The 24,426-nt window shown below is 44.5% G+C and overlaps 1 protein-coding gene and 1 long non-coding RNA gene across 5 annotated transcripts in view; both read left to right on the top strand.

Moving 5' to 3' along the window:
* The window catches only part of MYH10 (myosin heavy chain 10), a 93,140-nt gene that overhangs the window by 12,294 nt on the left and 56,420 nt on the right, over positions 1 to 24,426 (top strand). For 3 of the 4 annotated variants that reach the window (XM_042833368.1, XM_042833372.1, XM_042833369.1), the window contains exons 3-4: positions 1,737 to 1,893; positions 20,198 to 20,225. In XM_042833368.1, the coding sequence (XP_042689302.1) occupies positions 1,737 to 1,893; positions 20,198 to 20,225 (185 nt within the window). Of the gene's footprint in view, positions 1 to 1,736; positions 1,894 to 3,644; positions 3,667 to 20,197; positions 20,226 to 24,426 lie in introns of those variants that run through there. The other variant, XM_042833370.1, reaches the window with a different exon arrangement.
* On the top strand, positions 3,675 to 7,324 carry LOC122168220. The gene is made up of 2 exons (XR_006171211.1): positions 3,675 to 5,642; positions 6,969 to 7,324. It is a non-coding gene; the product is annotated as an uncharacterized LOC122168220 (long non-coding RNA).

Raw genomic sequence — 24,426 nt, 5'->3', positions numbered from 1 at the left:
TACTTCCAGGATCCTTTGTGCAGAAGGAATAAAGTTCCTCCTCTTCCAAATAGAAATTGTTTTTGAAGTAAAAAATGCTGTAAGATTCTTGTGTTGTCTGCTTAATGCTACGTAGGCTCCCAGTGGCTGTCAGTGAACTCTGGGCTAGCAATAGCTATCCCTCTTCTAAAAGTCTGTAAAGGCAAGGCAGTCTTCCTGACCCACAGAGATGCTTGTTGCCTCTGGCAGAAGACAGTTGCTCTCTCTTGCTAACGTTCCCATGGTACTAAAGATGCTAATGGTGTTAAAATGTGCTTTCAGAACTTGGTATAAAAGAAAATCTTTCCAGTAATCTTCATTTCATAAGGAAACAACACTAGGTGTGGGTTTAGAAAGGGGAGGAGCCATTCTCATGCCTCAGATACCTCAGTTGAGGGAGATGACATGAGCTTTCTTCTGGCAGTGCACGAAGTTGTCTTTCTGTTACCTTGCCTTTGTTACTCAGGCCCTTGCAGCCAGTCCATGTTTGCATATCCTCCTACTGGCAAAGGGAGGACTGATTATTTTCCATCTCTGTATATTGATATGTGCAACTGCTGATGTTTATGTATATCACTTACGTGTGATAACTTCTGTAGAGCAGAGGTTGAACTGTTCCAAAGTCATCTTGATACTTAATTCATGTGGAAATGTGGGCCTTTGTGTATCGCTTGCAGTGTACACTCAATTTCAGTAGCAGTAAAAAAGAAGTGCCTCAATACGAGTGACTTCAAAGAGCAGTGTAAAAATTGTACTTGAATGTTTTGATATGTTGGCAGCTCTGATGATTTCTGTTCAGTATCAGCTCTAAAAGCAGGTGACAGAACGCTGTCTGCAGTGCCTGCTGCCCTGTGCCCAGGATGGGGGAATGGAAGGAGCAGCATCTCCAGGAGGAGATTGCTTTGGGCCTCTGCAGAAGGAAGACATGGCATCATAGGAAAACAGCAGGATAGCAAGAATAGTGGTTGGGAATAATAGGCTTTTTCCTTATCCAAGTTACATAATAGAATAATGATACATTAGCCTAAATAATAGGGTTTGCTCTTGCACAAAGTCTCTGCTCTCTGTCCTTATCAACCGCTGCCAGTCCCAGCTAAAGAATGTGTGAAGAATGTGATGTCCTCTCTTTGCTTCTTTAAACTCTGGTCTTGCACAAGTGGTGTCTCAGTACAATGTACATTTCTGTGTCAGTGCAATAACTCTGGAGATATTTAGTAGTTATTTTTCTCCTCTGTGTTGTGTGATAGGTAAAATCACTGTTCTCTATTGTAAGCTCTTGATTTTTCTCCTTTAATTTAACAGTTTTTAGAGGATGATTATAGGGTAAATCAATATTGCAGTTCTTCCAAGTATAAAAGTGAAAATACTTTAGCAGGCGTGCTACTGAAGGAGTAGAACATCAAAAGGTGCCCTTAATTCTTTAACTTTATAAGTAGAAAAGAGACTTAAATATCTGTGGGAAGGAGATCAGATGTTCCACTTCAATGTTTATTTATGTTGATTATCTTTAAATGACTTTTAATGCAGGTAATTAAAGAGCTTTGTAACAGAACTATAAACCAGTGGTCTGAGGATAGCATGTACTTAAGGTTCTCCAACAGAAAGGACCTTAATTTTGCTCTAAGAGAAATCCAAAATAGCCTGTGAAAAACGTCTTGCTCCTCGTGTTTCTAATTCAATTCTGTGTTGATTAATGAAACCTCTTTTTCTTTTTTAAGACCTATTCAGGGCTGTTCTGCGTAGTTATAAACCCGTACAAGAACCTCCCGATTTACTCAGAGAACATCATAGAGATGTACAGAGGGAAGAAGCGCCACGAAATGCCACCACACATTTATGCCATATCCGAGTCTGCCTACAGATGCATGCTGCAAGGTAAGGGCGTCAACATTTCTTACAGTCATTCAGTGAGCCTCAACTCTTCTATGCACTTAAAGCTCCTGAGTTTTGGAAGTTCAGCAGTGTATTTTCCTGCTGTGTTGTAGTTCTTAACACAATCTCTGTTTCCTCTTGTACTCAAAAAAAAAAAAAAAAAAAAAAAAAAAAAAAAAATGCTCTCTTACCTAGAGACTTCAGCTTTTAGACCAGAAGTAACTTGGAGCTTGACCCCTCATTGGTGTGTTTGTCTGCCTTACGGCTCAGAAGCAAATGGATGCCAATAGGAGGTGTGCTGTGCCAGCTGGGGGCACTGGAAGTTGTAATGGAAATACTCCCTTCCAAAAGAAAAAGAGATAAGATTGATGTCAAAAGTTGTAAGTGCCCTGGCATTGAGTGAAGTGAGAATGAGACAGTGCAATGAAAGGGGGAAGCTGAGGTGTAATGGCTTGTTTCTGTGCTCCTTTAAAAATGGTGACATCTTGGCCACTGGAGGTAATGGTCTGAAATGACAATGAGACACAGCCAGGTGCTTCACCTTGAAGATCCAGGTTTGTTTTTTACCACCAAACTCACATGAGGTGTATCTGTAGCAAAGTGAGCAACTTCATGGTGGACACTTGGAATTATGGAAAATGAGCATCTGGCAGATAAATACATTGAAATAAACACCACTGTGGTAAGTATGTTGAAAGATAAAGCAACAGCATCAAACTTGTACAACTGCACTGACACAGTGTTGGATGGTGCTGTCTGCACTGGTTCATGGCTTATGCTGGGGGTACCTTACTGATCCAGAAACACCAGCTTGCTCTATCTAGAGAAGTGCATGTAGGATAGAGAGAGGCCTGAAAAACGTGCTGTGTTCTGCTGCACGTGTGGCTGGAAGAGAAGCTATAGCCTGTCAGCACAACATGAACCTCTCACAACTCAGATCAGAGTCTTCCTACTTGGAAGACAAGTGCAGACTTTGGGGTTGTATACATACACACAGTGTAAGTCAACATCAGTAGTTCTCAAGGCTCAGATGCTCTCTGTGTATCTGTTCCCCAGTACCAATTTGTGTCTCTGGACTTCTTGCTGGGTGTACAAATTTTGTCCTGAATTTAGGAAACTAGGTTTAAAAAAAAAAAAAAGCTTTCATATGACAGTCTGTGTTTAGTTACAGTTGTTTTCTTTTCATACTGATATATCTCTGTGTTTTTCAGTGCTTACTTGCTTTGTGATTTTGATAGTGTGAATTTTTCTCTCTCAAAAGAATGAGGGTGTGGGTTGGAATTAAAATAGCTGGGGGCTGTGCAGCAGGACCAACGTGTTACAGAATGATTTCTTCAAGGTTAACAATGTGTTTCTGGTATCCTTCACCTGTATGGAATTGTTCCCTGGTTATTTTTGCAAGCGATTGCAATCAGGCAGTGAACTTTCTGTTGGTGGTTTGCCTTCACAATTCCTTTGCTAAGGATAAGTAAGAGCTCAGGAATAGGTATTGGCAGTTATACAGTAGGCAAATATTTTACTTTAGCAAATTGTTCTTGCCTAATCGGGTTAGATCAGAGGAGACCTCCAGAGGAAGGGAAAAAGCAGCCACAGCTTCTGATTTTTGTAGTGCCCTCAGTGAACTGTTTACAGACATTGCTGTGCTGTAGGAGAAAGGTGGAGTACAGAGCTCTGGAGATATTTGCCTGAAGTATGAGGCATGGCTATTTGTATTGGTGATTTGCCTGGCTTCTCATATTCTTGTGAAGCAGCGATGGGCTGTGATGAGAATGGCTGGTGAGCATTTGTGTGAAGTGGGATAAGTGGAAGGGAGGGGCGGCTCTGCTGCTGCTCAGTGCTGGGCTTTGGTTGCAGGGCCTCTAGATGGGACCTGCTGAGCAAAGCAGTGCTTGAGGGAGCTCAGTTTGAGCCTACAAATACCTTTAGCTGTTACAATTGCAGTTTGTCTAATCTTTCAGTATCAACTAGTACTTACCTTAATAGTAGGAGTCAGTAACAATATTCAACTTATTTTTTGGTTGCCAGTTTGCAGTACAAAACCAAGTGTGGGATGTGCCTGTCACTTGGTAGGGACAGTTAGGTTTTTCTTCATAGCTGAGGAGTTGATACAGTTCAATTTCCTTAATCTAATTATTCCTTACATTTTGCTCTAGACTTTGTCATAAACTAATGGAACAGAAAACTTGTACTGGAAGCTTTTGGCTAGTAGGATTAGGTCTAACCAAGAGCTAGCTGTCTTCATTGCAGCACTTCAGGTGAAGTCATGAGTGGTCTCCACTAACACAGCCTTATTTAAGCATAGTCTGACAACGGTGCTTCTTCTCAGCAGTTGCTAATGTGGCTGTAAAACTGTTTCTGTAGCTCCCATCCCGGTTTGTGCATGCAGTTGCTTTGGGAGGTGTAGATAGGATGGCAAAGGCAGAGTGAACTGGGGGTAGAGAGTTGTTATTCCAGTACTACTGCAAATAATTGTTGTGCTACTGTAGTTTCTTTTGATATAGATGACTACCGTGTCCAGAATTTGGCTTCTGGAATTTAATTATTAGGATTCAAAACTGAGATTGAAGCCATAGGAATGCTGTTTCGTTGGGTAATATGACCATAACCTCAGAGAATACCTTAACCATTAATTTAGGCCAATGAAAGCGGGTTGGCTGTGTTTTCCTGGCCCGCTCAGTGGTATTTTGTGCAGTGTAATCATGTTTACTTTTCTCGTAATCATAGCTACTAATTTTCCAGGTGTTGGTGAAATGTGTTTATGCTGATCACCAGGATACTTGGACCTGAGCTGTGTCCAAACAACCAGATTTCTTACAACACAATTCCTGTGTGCTGGTAGTAAAGGGCAGCAAGTAAACTGCTACTCAGTAGTTTAGCCCTTTTATGCCATTCATTCAGAGCTCATGATGAGAGATCGACTTCACACTCCTGCTGAGCTGAGGGTTGGTGTGTTGTGTGAGCCTTAATATTATCTTAAGCAAAAAGGAAAAAAAAAAAAAAAAAAAAGAAATAGACTTAGGTTGTGAAAGCAGAGGGGTTTTTTTGATCAGCAGAAACAGAACTGATGCGTGTGTCTGAATAGGTGCTCATCATCTTAGGCACTGCTGAAGTGCTCCATTTTGTTAAGCTGGTGATGTGCACTGCGTGTTGCATTTCACAGCACTCTTACAGAAGGGCTGTATGTGGGGAGTGCTGCAAACTGCCAGCCATAAAGCTGCTGCTGCGCTCATCCCCGTGAAGAATTTCCTGTTTGGGAGAGCTGTCATCGCAGGTCAGCTCTCATCTTGCCCTCCAGTGGGAAGCAGAATGGGCTGGAATTCGTTTTGGAATTTGTTAGTCGAGGAGGACAAAGGGGGAAGGAGGGGAAAGAGCAGGGGAAGCAGAATATGCTCAGAAAGCCCGGTTTCTCATTTCTGAGAGCAAATAGTAATCTGCAGAGAGATGTGACAGCTTACACTAATTCAACACAAGAAAGAAGGAAGTGGAAAAATCATTTTTAGGGCTGTGTTGCAGCTGGCCAGTTCAGTGCTGGTGCAGCTGTGATGTGCTGAGGATTTGAGGCGAGCTTTGCAAGGAAAAGCAAATCTCAGTGATTGCTTGATCTCATAAGCATTGACTTTCCTGCAAGGCTTGCAGTAAAGATTGAGTGCAGGCAGTCTGTGAGTGCCAGGCGGGACGCAGCGCGCTCCGATTACGGCAGCCCGGGTCTCTCTTCCGGAAGCACTCATTACCTGCTGTCCTGACCTCAGAAGGTAATAACCTGCAATTCTGCTTTACATGCTGGATTTCCCCTCTGCCTCCCCTACTAATTAGTTTTCAAAGCATTGTGGTGGGAGGCTAAGTGCTACTTCACAGGTGATTTAGTGGATTTCCCTTGTGCTTTCTCTTCATTTTCTTAATGTGAAGTTGAAGCAGTGAGTTCACATAACCCAGGGGCTCCCGGCTTATTGAAGCTGTTTGGCCCTAGACAGAAATCCTATGCATTCATGCATAGGGCCGGGGTTGGCATGCTTCACTGAGGAATCCTGGGCAGAGCTTTTCAAAGCTGCTGGGCGGTTGACATGGTCGTAAGGAATTGGTGTCCTAATCCCTGTGACAACATTGACCTTAATTCTGTTTGGTAATACAATTTGTAAGACTTGCTGTGTTCCTCTGCACTGCTGAAACGTACAGGCGATGAGCAGCAGAAATATGGATAGGAGCTAGGGTTTTCTTTAGGAAATGAATTCTGACTGCTAATTCCTCTATGACTATCTTTTTTTTCCTTTTTTAACAGAAGATGCTTGACCTGATTGTGCAGGCAGCACTGACATAACTTTCCTCTGGTGCTTTTCCCATATGAGGCTCTCCTCTCCTGCTGTACTTTTTGAGGAAGTGTGGCATTGTCTTCTTATGCCTCTTTATTCACTGAATCTGAAAAAAATACATTGTAGGATGTGTTGAGGCAGAGTTGGTTTGCTTCTGGTTGCTGAAGACCTGCTTGCCTGCTAATATTACTCTTGTATAATTATGCTTAGTCTCTCCTTTCTATGCCGTTTCCCTGAGGACGTCTTGGTCAGCCCTAAATTAGCACTGGTATTTTCAGACTGCTTTAATCCTGTTCCAGGGGAGCTTTATCAGAAGCTGTGCAATAGGTGAGGGGAGCGCTCGGTGCTGGAGGAGCTGGCACTGCCACTGCTGTTCCCTGCAAAATAGCATACTGACCTATATCTCCAGTTAATTCCCTTTGAAATGCTTCTGGGAAGTGTTTTTATTGTATGAAATAATTTAGAATAAAATGTGGCAATTCTTTTCTGTGTGTTACTGAATATTGAGGTGGCAGGGACAGGTTGCTGTGAGAGCGAAGAGCCTGGCTAGCATTCTCCATGGTGGGAACAGCACATCAAACCTGTTAAATGTGCAATTAATGTTGTTTTTCACAGTATCTTTTTTGAGTTATCAAAACCTCAGAGTTCTTGAGCTCATCACAAAGTGCAGGATGGCAGGAACTGAACAGAGCTAACTGCTTGGCAGATGTGATGGGAAGGATTTCTGGGCCTCCTTATCATTGCACTGCTTTGTGTTTTCCTTTTATCCAGCCAGGCTGGTGTGGAATGTGAATATTTGTGTGACAATAACATGGAAATGTGATACACGATGATTTTTAATGGCTGGAAAGAGGGATGGAGAATCATGAAGGAAGAATTGAAGCAGAATAACTGAAATCCATCATGCTGAAACAGTCTTCTGCCTCATTTCTGAGTTTGAAGGAAAATGAGAAATGCTTCTGTCAGCTGAACCTGTGGTGCAGTACTTCATTTCTCCTCACCTCTTTGTTCCTTAGTATCAGATCTGCTTCAGCTGGGGCTGTTTTGATGACTTTGTGCCATATTAGCACATCTCTGAATGATGTCAATAGCAATTATTGAATAAAGCTTGATGATGCTCGCTGTTAGAATGATTGTATTCTATCATTTGTATGTTAGAATGGTTGTATTGTACCACGTGTTTTTTCTCACCTTTAGTAGTGTATGAAGTTCTTCAGTACTGCAGTACTTGGACAACAGTTCTTAACCTTTGTCTTTTTCTGTGTCAAAATGTGTTTGGATCTCTGCTCTAATTGGAGCTCAACCTCAGGTTACAAACTTAATTAGACATAATAGTATTTAGAGTGAACTGCTGTTTTCTTAACTCTCAGTTCCTTAGAAGTGTTACTTGAAGTGGTTGGCTGTTAATTTTTTTGGCATGCCTTCAAGAAGGAGCTTTGGCACTCTCCCTGCCCCTTTCCCCGAGGCGCCGTGTTGCACAGCCCAGCCTGAGCCTTCTGGTCAACGCTGCGACCAAGCGATGGGAGCTTGAAGATCTGCAGAGCAGGCTGAGCTCATAGCTGGTTTGTGACTGTGCTAGCAGGCAGACAGGAATTCAAGAGCAAGTGCATCCAACTTATGAAATCATTTGTGAGATGATTCATTTGTACGTATTACTCAGCCAGCACCTGCTTCTGGTAAAACTCTATTCCACAGTTTTAGTTTAGATCAAACTTTATTTCAGGGTGGATGTGAAATAAACACTATTTTCTGCTTTTTTTTTTTTTTTTTTTTTCTCATTTGGTTTTATCCTTCAGATGCCACAAATGAAGGTATTACTTCCTGCACAGCAAAAGCTTCAATGAATGGTGTTCCTGAGAGCACTTTGCTTACAGCAGCTCTGCTGGTGATGCATGCAGTCATTTTCTTGGTCAGTCATGTCTGCGTTCCTCTGGAGTGCTGAACGAAGAGTCCAGTTGTGCTGGAACTGCCAGCAGTAGCAATTGCAGTAGCTCCTTTTTTATCCACCCTCCTATTTATTAAATGTTCTTGCTGTGTTCTGGCACAGAAACAAGAAGTAGGAGCAACTGCGAGCTCTTAGCTAGCAGAGAGGAATGGTGAGTGTTCTTCTGTTCTTTGTCTCCAGTAAGCCAAGGCTCTCATCACCAACATGATTATCAGTGCATCTCAGTGCAAGCTTTCAGTGCTTCCCTAGCTTCCTAATCAGGAGTGATGGCATCATCTAGTATCCATTCACTTGTCTGCCCTTGGTGCTTCCAGGCATTTGGCCAAATGGAAGCTTTTGGCTTTCCAGATGCTCAGGGGCACCAGGTTTCTTTTATTCCAAGGCTTTTTCAGAGTGCTGGCAAGACCATCAGCTTATGTGTACAAGGAAACTCAAAAGAAAAGGAAAGTGAGACTGCAAGCACCAGATTTCTGAGCACGGAGAAGGAACCGCTGACCTACTCGCTGTGGCTGTGTGTGGATGTTTGGCACAGAGCTGCCCCAGCACCCAGATGTTAGCTGCTGTCTCTGAGATTCTCTTTCAGATCTGCAGATATGATAGTGGTATGCATGATGTCTGTCCAACGTGTTGGTGGAACCTGTTCCAAAGTATCCAGCTAGCCTACACAGGAGTGTGTGCGTACGTGAGGTGGTGTGGGCATAAAGACTCAAAGGCTTTTTAGGGAGAGAGCGTGCCTCTCAGACGCACTGATCTGTGAATGAATCTGAGTGGACAGGAGGTCATCTGATAACAACCCACGTGAGTTTTCAAATGTAATTTTGGTAATTATCATAAGCACAGGCTCTGAAGTAACTGCAGTGTGAGGGAAGGCCCCATGTAGGTATAGATCTGGTTATGTGGCTGATCTTATCCCTTGTTCTCTGCTTTCTGTGGCTTGGCAGGGTCACTGCTGGAGACATAAACCAACCTGTGCTTGTGTTCATGCCCCTCGTTTGTAGATTTTTTTGCCTGCAAAATGCAAAGTGATTCTAAGATGACACTTGGCTTATGTGGATTTATTTTTTTAGGACAGCAAAAACAGGAGCCCAGGACGAAGGGCTGTACCTCGGCTCACAGCAGAGGCCACACACATGAGGTGTACGATAAGGAATAAATTGCTCTGGTAGTGCTGGAGCTCTCACTGCTTTGGCAGGAGCTTGTGAGGGTGAAACAGATCTGTAGCAATCTAAATTAATTGTGCAGCAATGGTTAAAAATCAGAGAATAGGATCAAAGTGGAAAACACTTTACTGCCCTGAACTTAAAACTGCTGCCCCAAACTTGACATTTGTACCTTCGGTGCTTTGTGCTGCTCCAGCCTTTCCCTCCTTTGGGAGGAGAGGAAATAAGTCAGGAAAACATTTAAAGAACAGCTGAAGTTATCAAAACTGTGTTCAGCATGGGAATGATAATTGAGGTCAAACAGAACGAGTCTACATCTGAAATGGCACAGGGAGGGGGAATGGTGCTCACATCTCCCACCCATCTCTTCCTATGCGAGAACAAAGGGTCATTAATTGGCAATCACAAGTGACCTGCAGAACAATGAGAAAACATTTCTTAACGGGGCAGCTAAATGGTAACAGCCATGTCTCAGGATATAGGGCTGCTGGAGTTCTGTGCTTCTTGAAAAACTGCTGTTGGAGTGTGATGGACCAGAGACAGAGCTCCTGTCTTGCTAAGTCAGTGCTTATTTGTGCCCTGCGTGCGGAGGCAGCCATGGCTGGAGCTGTGCCTGTGCTGTGACTTGGCAGGGCTCTGCTTGCAGCTGGCTGTTAGCTGGTCCTTGAAAGGGGGGCATCTCCTGAGCTATCCACTCTTGAAACCTCTTACAAGATAGTAACAGTGGCTCTTAAATATTCTCTGAGGACACTGTTTTGTATTTGTTACAGTGATCAGTGATTCTAAAAGTAACAACTTCATTGCTAGAGAGCAGAGCCGCAGTAAGTCCATGCACCGCATCTGAGACATCAGATATTTTGAGGTGAAGCCCCTCAAAAGACTTGTTATGGATCCTAGAAAACACTCATTAGAGAAGCATCTACAGCTGCAATCCAGCAGCTGCTAAACCATGCACTGAGGTCAGCTCCACTTATCCCAGTTACTGTGCTGGTGTGGGATGTGCCTCTGGGCTGTGTCCTGTCCCCTCTGTGACTGAGGATGAAAACCCAACTGCTCAACTTCCTGTTACAGTCAGAAAGCCCAGCAAAGTCCTCTGCTCTCTTTCCAAACCTGCGGAGTTCAGGCAGAATGGAGTAACTCGGGAAGAGCCCACTTGGTTCATAGCCAGTTCTCTTCAGTGGTTTGTGCCTGCTTAATTGTTTGGGAGGGAGAGGAGCAAAAGTGAATTAGTGAGCCTCAGTGGCAGATATTACTGTCAAAGGACCTCCGTGAGTTATTGTTTCAGTTGACAATGTAATCTTTGTCTAAACAAAATTGTGCTGCAGAGGAAGCAGAGCAACTTAAGCGGGGTTGCTGGAGATTAGAAACCACTGCTATGCTGAGCACTCTGCAGTCCAAATAAACCCTTTTCAGCCTGTGGTTGCCAGCTACCACTAATCTTAGGTTACTGTTAAGCAGTATGCAAATATCGCTGAGAAGTAAGCATAGGGATGGCCCCAGCAGAAGGTTTAGGAGTTGCTCATTTCTGCTGGGAAAGCTCATTGGGAGCCAGAGAGCAGCCTGTGTGTGTGATGTGAAGAGCTGTGAGCAGAACAAGCGAGGCCTGGCAGCTCCGGAACCTGGTGCCTGATGGGCTGGGACCTCTCACTGCTGTGGCTGTGAAGCGGAAACAGGAGCTGCTGGAGGCCAGTGGCTGTGTCCCATCCCTGCTGCCTGCAGCCCTTGTGCACGCTGTGGCCCAGCCCTTGTCCTGCAAGCTGTCCCTGCGCTGCCCTGTGCTGAGGGCCAGCTGTGTGCTGCAGTCCTCCTGAGCTGCAGCAGCTGCCCCTTGCACGGGGCTGCTTGCATTTGGCTTCCCATTAGATAGGATAAATGCACATCTGTTTGAATGGATCTGTTCAGGAATGCGTTGTCTCTTAATTTCTCTTCATGTACTTAGCAAATATGTTTTAACTTCTAAATTAAACATACAGGAGTCTCTCTTAATGGAAATAAGTGAAACTGCTGGAACACTGACTGTGAAAACATTGTTTGAGCTTCTTCAAACTTGGTGAGGACTAGACAAAAAATTCTTTCTGATGTATAATGGAGAAGCTGCCCACGGTCCCACAAAGTGGGCAGGATGCAGTCTGGCAGCTATTTGTTTTCTCCTTTTCTGCTGATTAAGCCCTGGCTAGCAAGTCAAAATAAATGTCACAGTTTTATTTGGGAATTTGGGTAATTTCAAGCTAACGTTGCAAATGCTTAACACTCAACTTCTAAAATGGTCTCAATTCTAGCTTGGTTTGTTTTCCCAAGGCTGGGTGCTGTTAGGTTGCACTGTCTGTGCTGGAGCACTTGTGCAGCAGCCTGAGCTCTGAGATGAGTGAGTGAGTGATTTGTGGCTGTGAGATGTGCAAGAAGTGCTCGCACCCAGGCAGCAGTGGGGTGAGCCCTGCTGGGGCTTGCCTCACCTCTGCCATGCTTCATTTAATGATCAACTCAGTGCATAAGGCAGTTGGTCAGCAAGCAGAACTGAAGCAGTTGTGATTTATCTCAAATCTGGCACCTTTTGGAATAAGGTACAGAACCACAGGTTTTTTTTGTTTTTTGTTTTTTGTTTTTTTTTTGCTGCTTCTGTTGTTTTTTAAAACTTCACCACTTGCAGAAACATCCACACAGTGCCTTTGTCAGTGCTCACCTTCATAGCGAAGAGATCCTCTCTCAGTCCTTTGTGAAAGACTTGGGCACATCTTGAGCCTTGGAGTAAGAGGTAGGAATTGACTTACTGGACTGCCAAAAGCGGCTTGTGACCATGAGCCTCAGTGCTTACTCCTGTAGACTGTACTCCTGTAGAAGAAATGTAACAGACAGTGCCTCTGTCTTGTGTTGTGCCATGTCAGAAACAGTAAACAGACAAGATCAGGAATTAGTAATTGCTTTAGAGATAGCAGTGCTGTTCTGTCTTCACTTGGAAGTGAAGGGTGTTGTGCTGGAAGAGGAGTTGTGCTGTAATTCTTTGTGGCCTGGTGTCTGAGCTGGCACAGGGGTGTTCTGTGTTCTGTGGGACAAGTGCTGAAAACAAACCGAGCACTGTTATTAATCTTAAAACCACTGGTATCTGGGGGGAGGGGAGGAAAGAGGTGCACCTGAATTTCATCTTTGAGGATAAATTGCAGTGTTATGCATTTCAGGACAAGTGAGAATCTCTCTGCAAGTTCACCTCGATCTCAGTTTCAAAGCCATTCAACTTGGAGATAAGAACTTACAGCTTGTCACTAAGCTGATGGTGATGAGGCAGGAAGAAAAGGGTAAATGCAGTTTCAAGGTGTATCCCTGCTTCCCTAAAGAGAAGAGGTCACTTCCAACTTCCAGTGGCACCTGTGTGTATGTGGAAGAATCCTGTGATTCTCCTGCTTGTCCTAATGATGTCCCTGACACCTCTCCTTTTTTGTTTTAGCTCCTGAGACCTCCTGGAGTGAGTTATCTCCTGAGGTGTGCTTTGGCTCCTGTGGCACTGGTGGATGGATCTCTTCTGATCCTTCGGCCACGTGGAGGTTCAGGTTCATTAAGGAGTTCATAATGGCTGCTTAAATTGAGGTGCTGTAACTTTCCCTGCCAGCTTCATAGTGTTGGCAAATTACATGCTTTCTGAAACATTCACTTGCGTGTTTAGTGGGCTGTTGTTGGCAAAATACTGTATTCCTATGAACTGTGAGGCTGCAGAAAGTACCCTGACGAACACGACTCAGCTGTGTTGCACAGCTGAAGGTAGAGGTGAAACGTAGAGTCTGCAGTGCTGCTGAAGGAATCTCCCAGGAGCAGAAGTGTTGGGGTGTATTTGCTCTGCAGTAAGATAGGTACTCAACAAAACACTTGTGCCTGTCATTCTTCCTGTGTTATGCTTTTGGAGATGTTTGTTGCAAGTCACTTCATGGTGTAAAGCGTTTGATAGTTTATGGAGTATCCAGGCAACATTTTAGTGATAAACACAAAATATAAAGGCATGCTTCGTCTCTGTAACCAGATCCTTTTCTGTGCTTAGCAGTCCAGTAGGACTTGGTTATTCAAAGGTTACTCAAAGCTTGGAGTTCAAGAATGGCAAGTTATCAGACCACCTGTCTCCTTTACGACCCAATCCTATCAATCCTAAGCAGCAAAATCCCTGTGGATGCAGGGTCCCTCTGCTGTAGGCAGTGACCCACTTTCATAAAACCTGTCAGGAATTCAAATTTTAAATCTCTTGGAATTGTCTGATATTTGAGCCTGCTGCTCTGCAGTGGAGGACAAATACCAACAGAGCTTCCAAACCCAACATCCACAACAAACAAGGGAATCAGCCAGGTAACCAAGCTTTTCTTTGTTTATGGACCATGGCACCTGAATGTTAAGTACTATCTAAAATTGTAATCCCTCTGTTTCCCCATCATCATGCTCTGGAGAAATAAATAGGAGGGGTGCTTTAAAATGGATCATCTGGAAGAGTGTGGCGCTGAGGAGAGATGACACTCGACGTAGCTGCAATGGAGAGCAGTTCCCCTGTCTGTAGGTTCCTGCAGGCTGAAGGGTGGAAGTGCAGCACTGCGTGGCCTTGTCTTTAACAGGACTTGGGAAAAGGTTAAAACCATGTTTGTCTCCTTTCACCTCTTCTCTGGAGTTAGCCGTGCTGTCTTGCACACTTCTGTTCACGTTCTTACCTAAATAAGGATTAAATGCTGAAAGGACGTGTGGAAAGGGTGGAGGGATAGCAAGACAGTCAGTGTTTGTATGAAGGCTGTGACTAAATGTCATCTCAGAGCAGGGAGGGATGCATTAATTCTGGAAGCAGGTAATAGGCCTGTGGAAGTGTTTTGAATGTGTATTTGTTATTATGATAGCTCAAAACCTGGCTTTCTAGTTGGGCAGTTTGCTGTGGCCCCGGATGGCTCTGCCTTTCTTGTGAATTGAGTTGGGAAAGGCAGATCTGGGCAGCTGCTGTACTTCAGTGTAGTAAAGGGGAGCAAGGCAGTTGCAGAGGGCGGGCATTCATTTGCTCACAAGCTGTGCTCTGTAGTTTGGTTTCTGTCCTTCAGTGCCACTGCTTGTGAATATTTCTAGGAAACTTGAAGACAGATTCTTCCTTTTCTGCTTATCTTCTACCACTTTATGAATGACCATAGTGTGAGCACAGCAGAACTAAGGCATGCTTTTAAGAAAAGCTGCTCTGTTAAAATACAGTAATTCCTTTGTAGGCGGACTCTAGATTGGAGCAGTGGCTTTTCTGAACATCCTGCCTGAACCAATTACCCAACAAATGCGTTTAATGCACATCTGGAACCTTACCCAGAGTTAGCAGGGGTTGGTTAGGGCTGGTGTGTGTAGGGGGGATAATCCTTTTATAACTTGGAGACAGAAGGGAAGGGAGGAATAAAACATTTCTCTATCCAAACTCTCAAACCTTTTGATTTTCTATACTTGTGTAGTAAAAAATAGATCCCAATGTTTATATTGATAGATTTTTCATACAGGAAAATATTGCAAATGTTTGGCAGCCAAGCAACAGCTTTGTTTGAGGAGGTGCCAATTGTTGTCCTCATACTCAGTGAGATGAGTGAAGTAAGTTTAGGGGTTTTAGGGGAAATAATAGCTTTCAAAACTGTCATTCTTGTCCTTGTATTCTGGTGTTTCTCCTTTGCTTCAGAGTTTGATCTGTTCAGCACTGGACAAGGTGGTTCCTACCAGGGCTGCAGCCTGCATCAGTCAGGTGTTAAACACAGCACTTGGTTCTTGCCTTGGGAGTGAGAGTCAGCTTCTGGATGGAGGGGAAGAGGAGACCCGATAGTGATACCAGTGCTTCAGTGCCTGATGCCTCCAGACTCTGAATAGTTTGGTGTCTGCAACTGATGTAACGATCAGCTGCTCCCAGAGGGAAAGACTTGCTCTACGTTGCCACATCTGCCTTGTGCTGGCTGCTCTCTTTCCTTTTATAGATATATTTTGGTAGGATAAAATGTCTGCTTGCGCAGCCCCTGATGTGCAGTGCAGACATGCTTGGGATGGAGGAGCTGGTGGCAGGAGCCCTCTGGCTGGGAGCAGCACAGAACTGAGCACTGAGTGTCCTGGTGGCTTTGGAGAGTGCAGTGCACAGGCTGCTGGTGGGGTGGGTGGTTCCATGCCTTCTGTGCACTCAATGCAGCAGTGCTGTGGCACAGGCTGGTCAGGGTGCTGAGCAGCTTGAAAGTGAAGTTCCATTGGTTGGCTCAGCTGCTTGAACTGGCAGGACTTGGACGTTTGGTTGCTGGTCCAAAGTGGAATGGACTGGGGGATGTGAGCAGGGGAAGCAGAGGCATTGGCAGCAGCTCAGGTTATCTCCAGCAGTAGGGGAACTTTAGCCCAAGGCTAATGTCAGACTGTGTTGTCTTTGTGCTTCGTAATTCCTCCATTCAGAAGGACGTGTTATTTTGTAGAAATATTGGCAAGCAGATAATTAAATTTTGTTTTTATTCTTAGGCTCTGTATGATTTTGGAACTTGTATTTCTAATTAGAAAAACTGTAGTAAGCTTTCCATGCAGCTTGAATGTTACGACCTTCAGTGCTGTTTGGAGACCTTGAGATATATTTAAATCCAAGCTGCAGCCCTCTGGAGTGATAGATTCCCATGGGACTTCACTGTTTGTTTAATAACAAAGGGTTGGTCTTGTGATGTGGGTCAAACTGAGTCAACAACTTGCTCTCTTCTTCATCCCCTCGTACTGCTTGCTTGTCCCTGTGCCTATATCCATCTCAATTAAATTGACTTTGTGCTAAATGAGTGCCTTTGATTAGTGAGCTGAGCTGCCTCCACCTGGGAGCAGAGCAGCACCCAGAGCTGCTGGGGCGGCAGGAGCTGAGCTGCTGCAGCAGAAGGGGAGGATTTTCCAAAGAAACCAGAAGTTATCTGGCAGGTACTGATAGAAGAAAGTGTTACTGACCCTGTCTCACAGATGCTTCTCCTTGCTAAAATTATCTGGTAAATCATGTGCTCAGAATGCATTGTGCCTTTGTCCAGAGTATCCATCATTCCAGACAGAAAGCCTATGGAGCCGTGGAAATGCCAAACTTGCTCGTCCTATTGATGAAACTGAGTGACTTGTATTCCCTGTCTCAGTTGCTATAAAGGTTGGAGGAGCTCATAGCCAAACTCGTTCTGCTTTTTGCTCCTGGAATTTTGCCTGCATACGCCATGGGATTTGTTGCATGAGTTTACTCTTTGCATATTTCTGCAAGTCTCTGTCTCGTGGTGGTGTGAGATGTTATCTCATGAAGGCCTTGCTGGAGAGATGATAGTTTTGGGCCTGTTTTTAAGAATCACAAGACTTAGAAGGAAATTTGTTTTCATAACGTATACAGGTTTCCATGAACAACCACTTCAGCTTTAAAAACAAACAAACAAGAGCAAAGGCTATTAAAATCACTGCAACGGATGGTAGATCTCATTCTCTGTCATAATAATAATCTGTTCTGTGGGCTGAGTGCTGCACTTTGTGTTGAAATTGAATCACAGAAAACAGCACAGCCTGGTGAAAATATTTTCACATGTAAGCACAATAAAGTGGTGGTGCTTCCATGCCCCAGATGAGTTCCCAGCGGTTCAGTTCTGTCAAAACACGGCCAAACAGATGCTAGACTGCTCTACGGGACCAGCTCTTTAGGAAGGAACCAGCTGCTTTGAAATCAAGACCCTAAGTGAACTGCTTTATTTGGGGAGGGGAAAGCTAAACCAAATGAACTGCAAATGAATGTTCTTTCTTAGTCCCTTTGCTGTGTCCAGATGGACACAGGAGAATGAATTTGGAATAACATACTGCAGAGCTTGGCAGCTTCCTTGTGACATGTGCCTGTGCAGGTTCCTGGACATAGAAAATGGAAGAGGTTTTGTGCACTTGCTGAGGTTTCTGGTAAGGTTAGGATACCTGCAGCTGCCTGGACTTTTAGATAATCTTTAGGATGAAAAACTCATTGATACTGCCTAGCTTGTTGTGAGCACGAGCTCTGTGTGGTAAACCCACAGCTAAAACGTGGAATGGTACAAAGCAGTAACCTGTGCTCACTGCTTTCTGCCAAACTGGTTTTGTTTTCAGGGCAAGCGCTACCTGTATTCCTGGCTGGTTAAGAAGTGATAAACTGAAGAGCTGTTCTTCAGAGGAATCTTTTTTGACAAACAGCAGTGACAGCATTGTGGAGAAGTTATTTTGGGGAAAACAAAAAGGGAAAACTGAATTACCTCTTTAGAAAACGTCATTGCTAATACTACAGTCGGGAAATGCTACCTTTGCACTCCACTCAGGATACTAACTTTGCATTCACTCTGCAGTTTCTTCTAAGTGAGGAGCTGACTGGTGCTGTGTTACCTTGGCTGTGCTGGCATGGAGATGCCAGTGAAGTTCTGCAGTCATGGTGCTGCCTGGAGGCAGGCTGGGTTGGAGCTGCTCCTCTTTCCCTTTGGAGCTGACAGCCCCGAGGCCTGTCTGACTGCAGGAGCTCTGGGCTCTGTCTCCTGCCGGTACCTGAAAGTTATTTCTGATGGAGCTTGCAAGAGCAGCTGCCCTCTATCAAAGCCAGAAGAACACAGAATTTTATAGACCACACTCTTAATATTTCTGCTGTTCTCCTACTGCTGTTGCCTGCTGCCAGCTTTTATTTCCTGCAGTCACAGCCTTCAGCCTTCTTTCTGGTGCCTCTGGACAGGAGCTGCTGCATACCAGGCACGTGTAGGAGGCCAGGTGTCAGCACTCATGTCAGCAATACCACCACTTCTTGAATCCCTTCATTCCCCCTTCTAATAATTTGGCTCGTGTTCCTATTCAGAACTGTTTGAATATTAGTTGCTGTCTGTGCAACAGGTAGGAGAATCACTGGTATCTTTTGTTCTTTCTGAGCACGTAGTTACAGGACGTTGAAGTGCAAATCCTTGTGTGCTTTAATGTTTTCAGTGAGAACACAAAAGTCCACCAGTTGCTGGTGGTGCAGTCCCAGGCCTCTGGTATAGCTGTAATACTGTGCAGCAGCATCTGCCTGCAGGAGTCCTTGAATCTGTGTCCTCCAAATGTTCTATTCATATACTCATTAAAATAGCAATGTTCTGCTTTCTTTGGCTGCTTTGTCTGTACTGGCCATTGAAGGCAGTTTGGAGCTGCTGTCACAAGGGGCTCTCAGCTCTCCCCCCGCCTCTGTGAGTTGTGCAGCTCTATGCTGAGGTGCCTGAATAGACCTGCAGCTCAGTGTGGCCCAGGCTGCTGTCCCAGTCCCCCCTCAGCTTTGTGGCACTGCTGACGTGAATACTGGCAAAGCTAGGAGAAGGAGACAGAACACATGCCTAGCACCACAGCCTGCTGTAGCTGCCACAACACTGATCCCAGCCCCTTGCTTTGTCCCCGCAGCAGCTCTGCAGCTTGAGTTTGTGCTGCTGGGCAGCGGGGAGGCTGAGGACGAGGCCTTCCTGAATGTGGGCAGCTTCTGGGGGAAGTGTGGTCACCTGCTGGTCCTGAGTGCTGGCTGAGGCTGTAATTATGTGTTAACACCTGCTGTTTCACAACAGCATCCTGAGCTTGGCTCACCTCATAGGTGAGGTGCCTGGTTTCATGCTGGCTGCAGAGTTGAGCAGTACCTTACAGCTCAGTGTAAGAATAGTTTCTCTGGACCTGTTTTGAAACTATCTAAAATGGTTTACACGCTCACCAGAAATAGTCACAAACACTGAGGTTGTATGCACAAATACAGATCTACTTCAGATCAATCAGGCACGTGGGGAAGGTGCCTCGCAGCCACTGAGGCTGTGTGCTCCTAGTGTGGGACTGAAACCTGTGTCCTGGAGGGAACTGTGGTGGTTCTCCTGCTGGTTGTTCCCTTCCTGGGCTCCTTCACAGCTCATGGTCAAAGAGAATGGGTAAGGGTTGGGTCAGTGGGGAGCCCAGCTTGTAGCTTTACATCCACAGAAGATAAAATGAAGCTTGACTTTGAGTTACTGTAAAGTGGAAGGTCTCAGTTCTCAGGAGGCAGCTGTGTTCTTTTGGAGTAAGTAATGAACGTCTGAAGGTATAAAAGCAGCAAAACTTTGTTGGAAACTTAAGGAAAGAAATGTTGAGCTCACTGAAAAACTTGGGCACAAAGAGGGAGGAGAACATCCTTCACTGCAATGCAATGCTTTACTTTCTGCAGGTATACTTGGATGTTTTGATTATAGAACTTTTAATATAGAGTGCATGATGAAATATATTCTGTTAAGACCCTGTAATTATGGAATACCTCTTGCAGGGTATGACCTGTCTTCAGGCATTCTTTCCAAAGGTCGTAAGCGCAGCAGCGGGTGTCACAGAAGCTGCACTGTATTGTAGAGCTCAGCTGTGTTCAGTATTTCCCTGGCTGTCCTTTTGACAAGTCTTTAGTGAATGAGCTGAATTATGGAAGCACTTTAGGCTTGCATGTTAATTAAAAAGAATAAAAAGCTAAAGGGGAAAGCTTCTGCTTGCTAAAGATGCTGGTGCTATTTCCAAGTAGTTATTTCTGGTCATTAGCATTGTGTACTTGAACTGTTTTCTTTCTTGATTAATACTTTAGTATTTTAAATGCTTTATCCAGTGGATCTCTGAAAAGGTGCACACAGAACAAAAGGAATAAGGTCAGCTTTGTCTGAAAGTGTTTAAGAACATTCGTAGTCTGCATTAAAGCAAAATCCTGATTTCATGACATCGTAAACTGAATGTCAGATGTGTTGTTTGCTGAGCAGTGTGTGTGAGAACTAAATTATTGAAGGCATCTTACTAAAAATAGTTTGAGATTGTCCTTAAATTGTTAAGCTGAAAAGTTGAATGTCTAAATGTTCATTTAAAACAAACTGTCTTGCAAATTACAGGATAACAGAGGCAAAACTAACCCTGTTCATTCTTGTTTTTTGCAGACCGTGAGGACCAATCCATTCTCTGCACGTAAGTGAGCTCTGCTTTTCACTTGGGCACTTCTGGAAGTTTTTGGTGAGAGAGGGGAAGGTCTCAGGTTAACATTGTTGATTAAAGCTGTGGTTGTTACAACTTGGTCTTCTGCCTTGACAAGCAGCAGGTAGCTGTTAAAGGCAGGATGAAGTGGTGTTCTGTGTAGGGAGATACTCTTAATAATTAATTCTCCTTATTGAGAGTTCTTACAGGTGTGTGTGGCACTGAAGAATTGCAGTTTCAAAAGTGTCAGTCAAGATGCATGAATCGGAGAGAATTCCCGAAATGTGTGTGTCTGTCAGAGAGCCCTGTTACAGCTCTCAGTGTAGTGCCTTGGGAAGCATGAATCAGTGCTGGTCTTGAAACCCTGCTGAGCAGCAGCAGCGCCTTTGACTTGCTTCAAACAAGAGAACTCTGGACAAGCTGATGCTAAGATTTCCTTCTTCGCTTCTGTGTGGGTGCCTGAATTTGCCCCACCCAGGAGCAGGTTTCCAGCTCCAGTGTAAGTGTGACGGGGAGCTGGCCATGAAGGCCGGGGTAGCAGAGCAATGCAAGTGCTGCACGGTCTGCCTTATGGCACTGCTGAGTTGGTCTGTCCTTGGGCTGCTGCTGAAAGGGGTGATCCAGTCTCACCTCCTTTCACATGCTGTGTTTGTGCTGCCTTTTAAGTTAGCACTGTGTGCTGGTGCTCCATCATAAGGCAGTTTAGGGAGGTAAGCTAGCAGAAAACCACCCTGACCACAGAACGCTGCTTTCCATCTGCTCGCTTCTCCGGCCAGCAGTGCGTGAAGGAGGGATGAACGTGAGGAAGGAAGGCAACAGGGAAATGTCACAGTTGGTAGCAGCCAGCTAGTTTGACTGGTTTGTGTGTTGTGAAACCACACCATGGCTGTGCTGAAGCTGCTTGCAATTAGCTGTCTTGGCTATAACTTGGATATACTCCATTATCTGAGTGGAGCAGGGAGGATGTGGTAGCTGCATGCTCCTGCCTTGACTGGGTGAGCAGTTGGCCATGCGTTGTGCCAGTGCATAGCAGCTGCTTTGAGGCCATAGTTGGTGAGGATGCCTGCTTCCTGAAATAGCTCGACGGTGAGATTGACTGCTGGGAAGGTTCTGTTTAACTGCCTGACTAACTGCTAGGTACAGTTTGTTCACTGACATGAAGTTCAGATCTTCCACCTACCTCCTGTGAAACAACCTTGACTACCAAACGAGAGGATCTGTCTTCAGTCTTGCTGATAAGGCTATGCTCTTTCAAACCATAGATACTATAAATACAAGCTGCACGGGCCTAGGGACACAGAAGCAAATGCAATTCTGTTGCTAAGGTCAAGGCACAGTCAGCTAATACAGACTTGCCTCGTTCTCTTGTCCCTTCTCTTAGTAGAACTTGTTTTTGTGATAACTATTTTACATGTGATGTACAAGACAGCCCTCGAAGCACAAATAAGATCCTGGAACAAAAAAAAAAAAAAAGCTTTGTTCTCTGCATGTTTGTGGATGCTTCATGTGGGTGCTTCAACATATGCTTGCCCCAGGTGAATTGTTTTGAAGTAGCTTTGTGGCTTTGGGCCTGTGCATGAACTTTGCACTCAATATGGTCAGCTGAGACCACAGCGATTGGAATGACAGTGCTGCAGGATTTACTGAACGTCTGATCTGTTCATTTGTAAATTGAAAAGTCTTCAAAATCTAGTCTTCAATTTTGTTACTGTCTCACCTGTGGAGTTACCATAAGCTTTTGATCCTTCTGAACTGAAAACACAATTGAATTCTCTTTTGTATCTGCTGCAGTGCGCTCAGCATGGAATATATGGGGCTTGTGACATGTTCTATGTCTTAGGTTCTAGGCAATTGGCATGCTGCTTAATGAACAGCACCAGCAGAAGACAGGATTTCAGTACTGCCCTGGAATGATATTGCAAAATGTAACATTGAAACTGCTAGTGCCATGATACTACACAAGTGTTGCTACCTGTGATTCAGTGTGTTAGATACTAATCAAGGCTGAACTTGGTAGAAGTGTGACAGCATCTGGCAGAAGCTGGGATTCCAGGTTCTGTTGGCTGTCTTGTTGCTTTAACTCATATTTATTTTTACTTTTTTACTGAAGTACCCACAGAGCAGTATGCAAAAGAGAAATCCTCATTAAAAGGATCAGTGCCAATGAACATGTATTACAGAGAAATATACATTGCTATTAACGTGGCCTCGGAGTTACAAAGGGTAAGGTAACAAACCTCCAAAGCGGCCAGATAAAATTCAGTTACATCTTGACTTTTGAGAACGGAGAGACGTGATCTGCTGGTCACTGGGTACAAGTATTCCGTGCTCTTGAGCATCATATTTCCACCACAGCCCAGAAGACTTTGCAATGCTGTCCAACCATTAACACTATTTGGATGCTGACTACAGAAGAACTTAGTAGGTGTTACAGACTGCTGTTCAGGTTAACCTTTTTCTTGAAATAATTTGTCTTAGTGCTTTTCTCCAAACTGGACACAGACATAAAAAGCAGCACATCAAAACCACATATATTCCCTTGCATGTATCTTTTGAACAAGTAGGTTATAAGGACAGCTGCTGACTACAGCACTGCTCCAGAGGTGGTTCTCCCATGGCCTTCGGGACAGAACTGTATTCTTTCATCAGGTTTGCATTTTAAACTCATTACGTGACAACTGGTCAGGTGGGGTATGAAATGACCTCCAGCAAGACCACGGCAAACTTGTTTGTATGGCTGACCAAAAGGACATCTAATATGTTTTTCTCAAGTGTGGATTAGTGTCCAGGACTCGTTTCTATTGCGTTACTGCTTCTGCATTGAAAAGACAAACTGGGCATTTTCCTGCCATGCCACTGGTTTTACAGGTCTTTAACTAAGGCAGGTATAAATACAGTAGGAGTGTGTCTTAACCACACTGGAGGTGGTTTCAGAAACTCCTTTGGCAGTTCATGAAAGGCTTGATGTCTTCTCATCCCAGACATGTCATCTCAGGACCTGATTCATCTGACTGACCCCAATCTTTAGTAAAGTTGAAGATCTTCAGAATAATTTCTCTCTTCCCCCAGGGGTGATTTAAGCTAGCTAGTGAGAAAGATCTCTTGCTTGTGCACGTGGATGGGCGGGGAGTTGTAGTGTGTCCGTCGTTCTCCTCTCTCCCATTGCCTTGACCCTAGCTGTCTTTATGTGCATCATGGAGGTAGGTCCCCCGTGTGGCTTGCTGAAGGTCTGCCTGGTCAGCATCTTCACCTTTGTCCCTACTTCCAGGTGATGCAGTTTGCTATAATTTTGTTCCCTGTTGTAAGGATCCAGGTCAGCTCTCAATGCAGCTGGAATGGCACTGTACCGAGTCTCACTCAGACTGCCAGGACAGATGCCCTTTTCCTCTTGACAATCAGGAGTGCTCTTTTGGAATGTCTTGACTGTAAGTCCGGATCTTTAAGAAATTCCAATCTGTTTCTTCTCTGGGGAATCTCTGGAATTGCAGTTATCTTCATGCAGTCAATGAAGTAAATAACTACACATCTAAAGCTGTCGTGAAACTGCAAAGGTGATTACTTAGTGTAATGTCTAACACTCTAGTTAAGTGGCTTCTGTAGCTGTGTTAAGAACTTCTTGATCTTAGACAGTATGTAGACGTTTGAGGACTCACACTTTGCTGGAGGAGTGACAGTGGCTAACAGTGCAGGGTGGTTCAGCATTTGGTAGAGGCTGGTCACATCTGTGTGACAGCACACGTACATGGGCAGTGTTTGTAAAGGCTAGGCTGATGGATGGCTCTCCAGGCATGCCTCTTGCTAGCATCTCACCGTTCTGAAGATAGCAGGGTTACTTGGAGGCTACCTCACTCAACCTAACGATCTGCTGACATTGTGTGAGGACTTTGTGGTCTGTCATCCCCAAAAGATGAGCTTTGCATAAACTGATGGTATGTAATCTCTTCTCAAAGTTGGACTCCACACCAGGAGTGGAAAAACACTGCTGCTTTCTCTGGATGCTTGTGTCAGCAGGACATCGTGTCCTTTGCCTAACATGGAGGCTGGAGAGCATTACTCACATTGCCAACTGGTGTGGTGGTTGTTCAGTTCTCCAATCCAGACTTGCTGATACGGACGAATTTTTGGTCTTGGTGTGGAAGTTTACGTTAAAGTGTAGAACAGTGTGCATTCTCTTTCTCACTGTTACTTCATTCCA

This window comes from Centrocercus urophasianus, unplaced genomic scaffold (assembly GCF_019232065.1).
Source record: "Centrocercus urophasianus isolate 14NV4802_14NV808 unplaced genomic scaffold, USGS_Curo_1.0 seq_41, whole genome shotgun sequence".
In the NCBI taxonomy this organism is placed as follows: Eukaryota; Metazoa; Chordata; class Aves; order Galliformes; family Phasianidae; genus Centrocercus; species Centrocercus urophasianus.
Note: the sequence above shows the minus strand (reverse complement) of the source record. Positions and strands in the feature narration are given on the sequence as shown.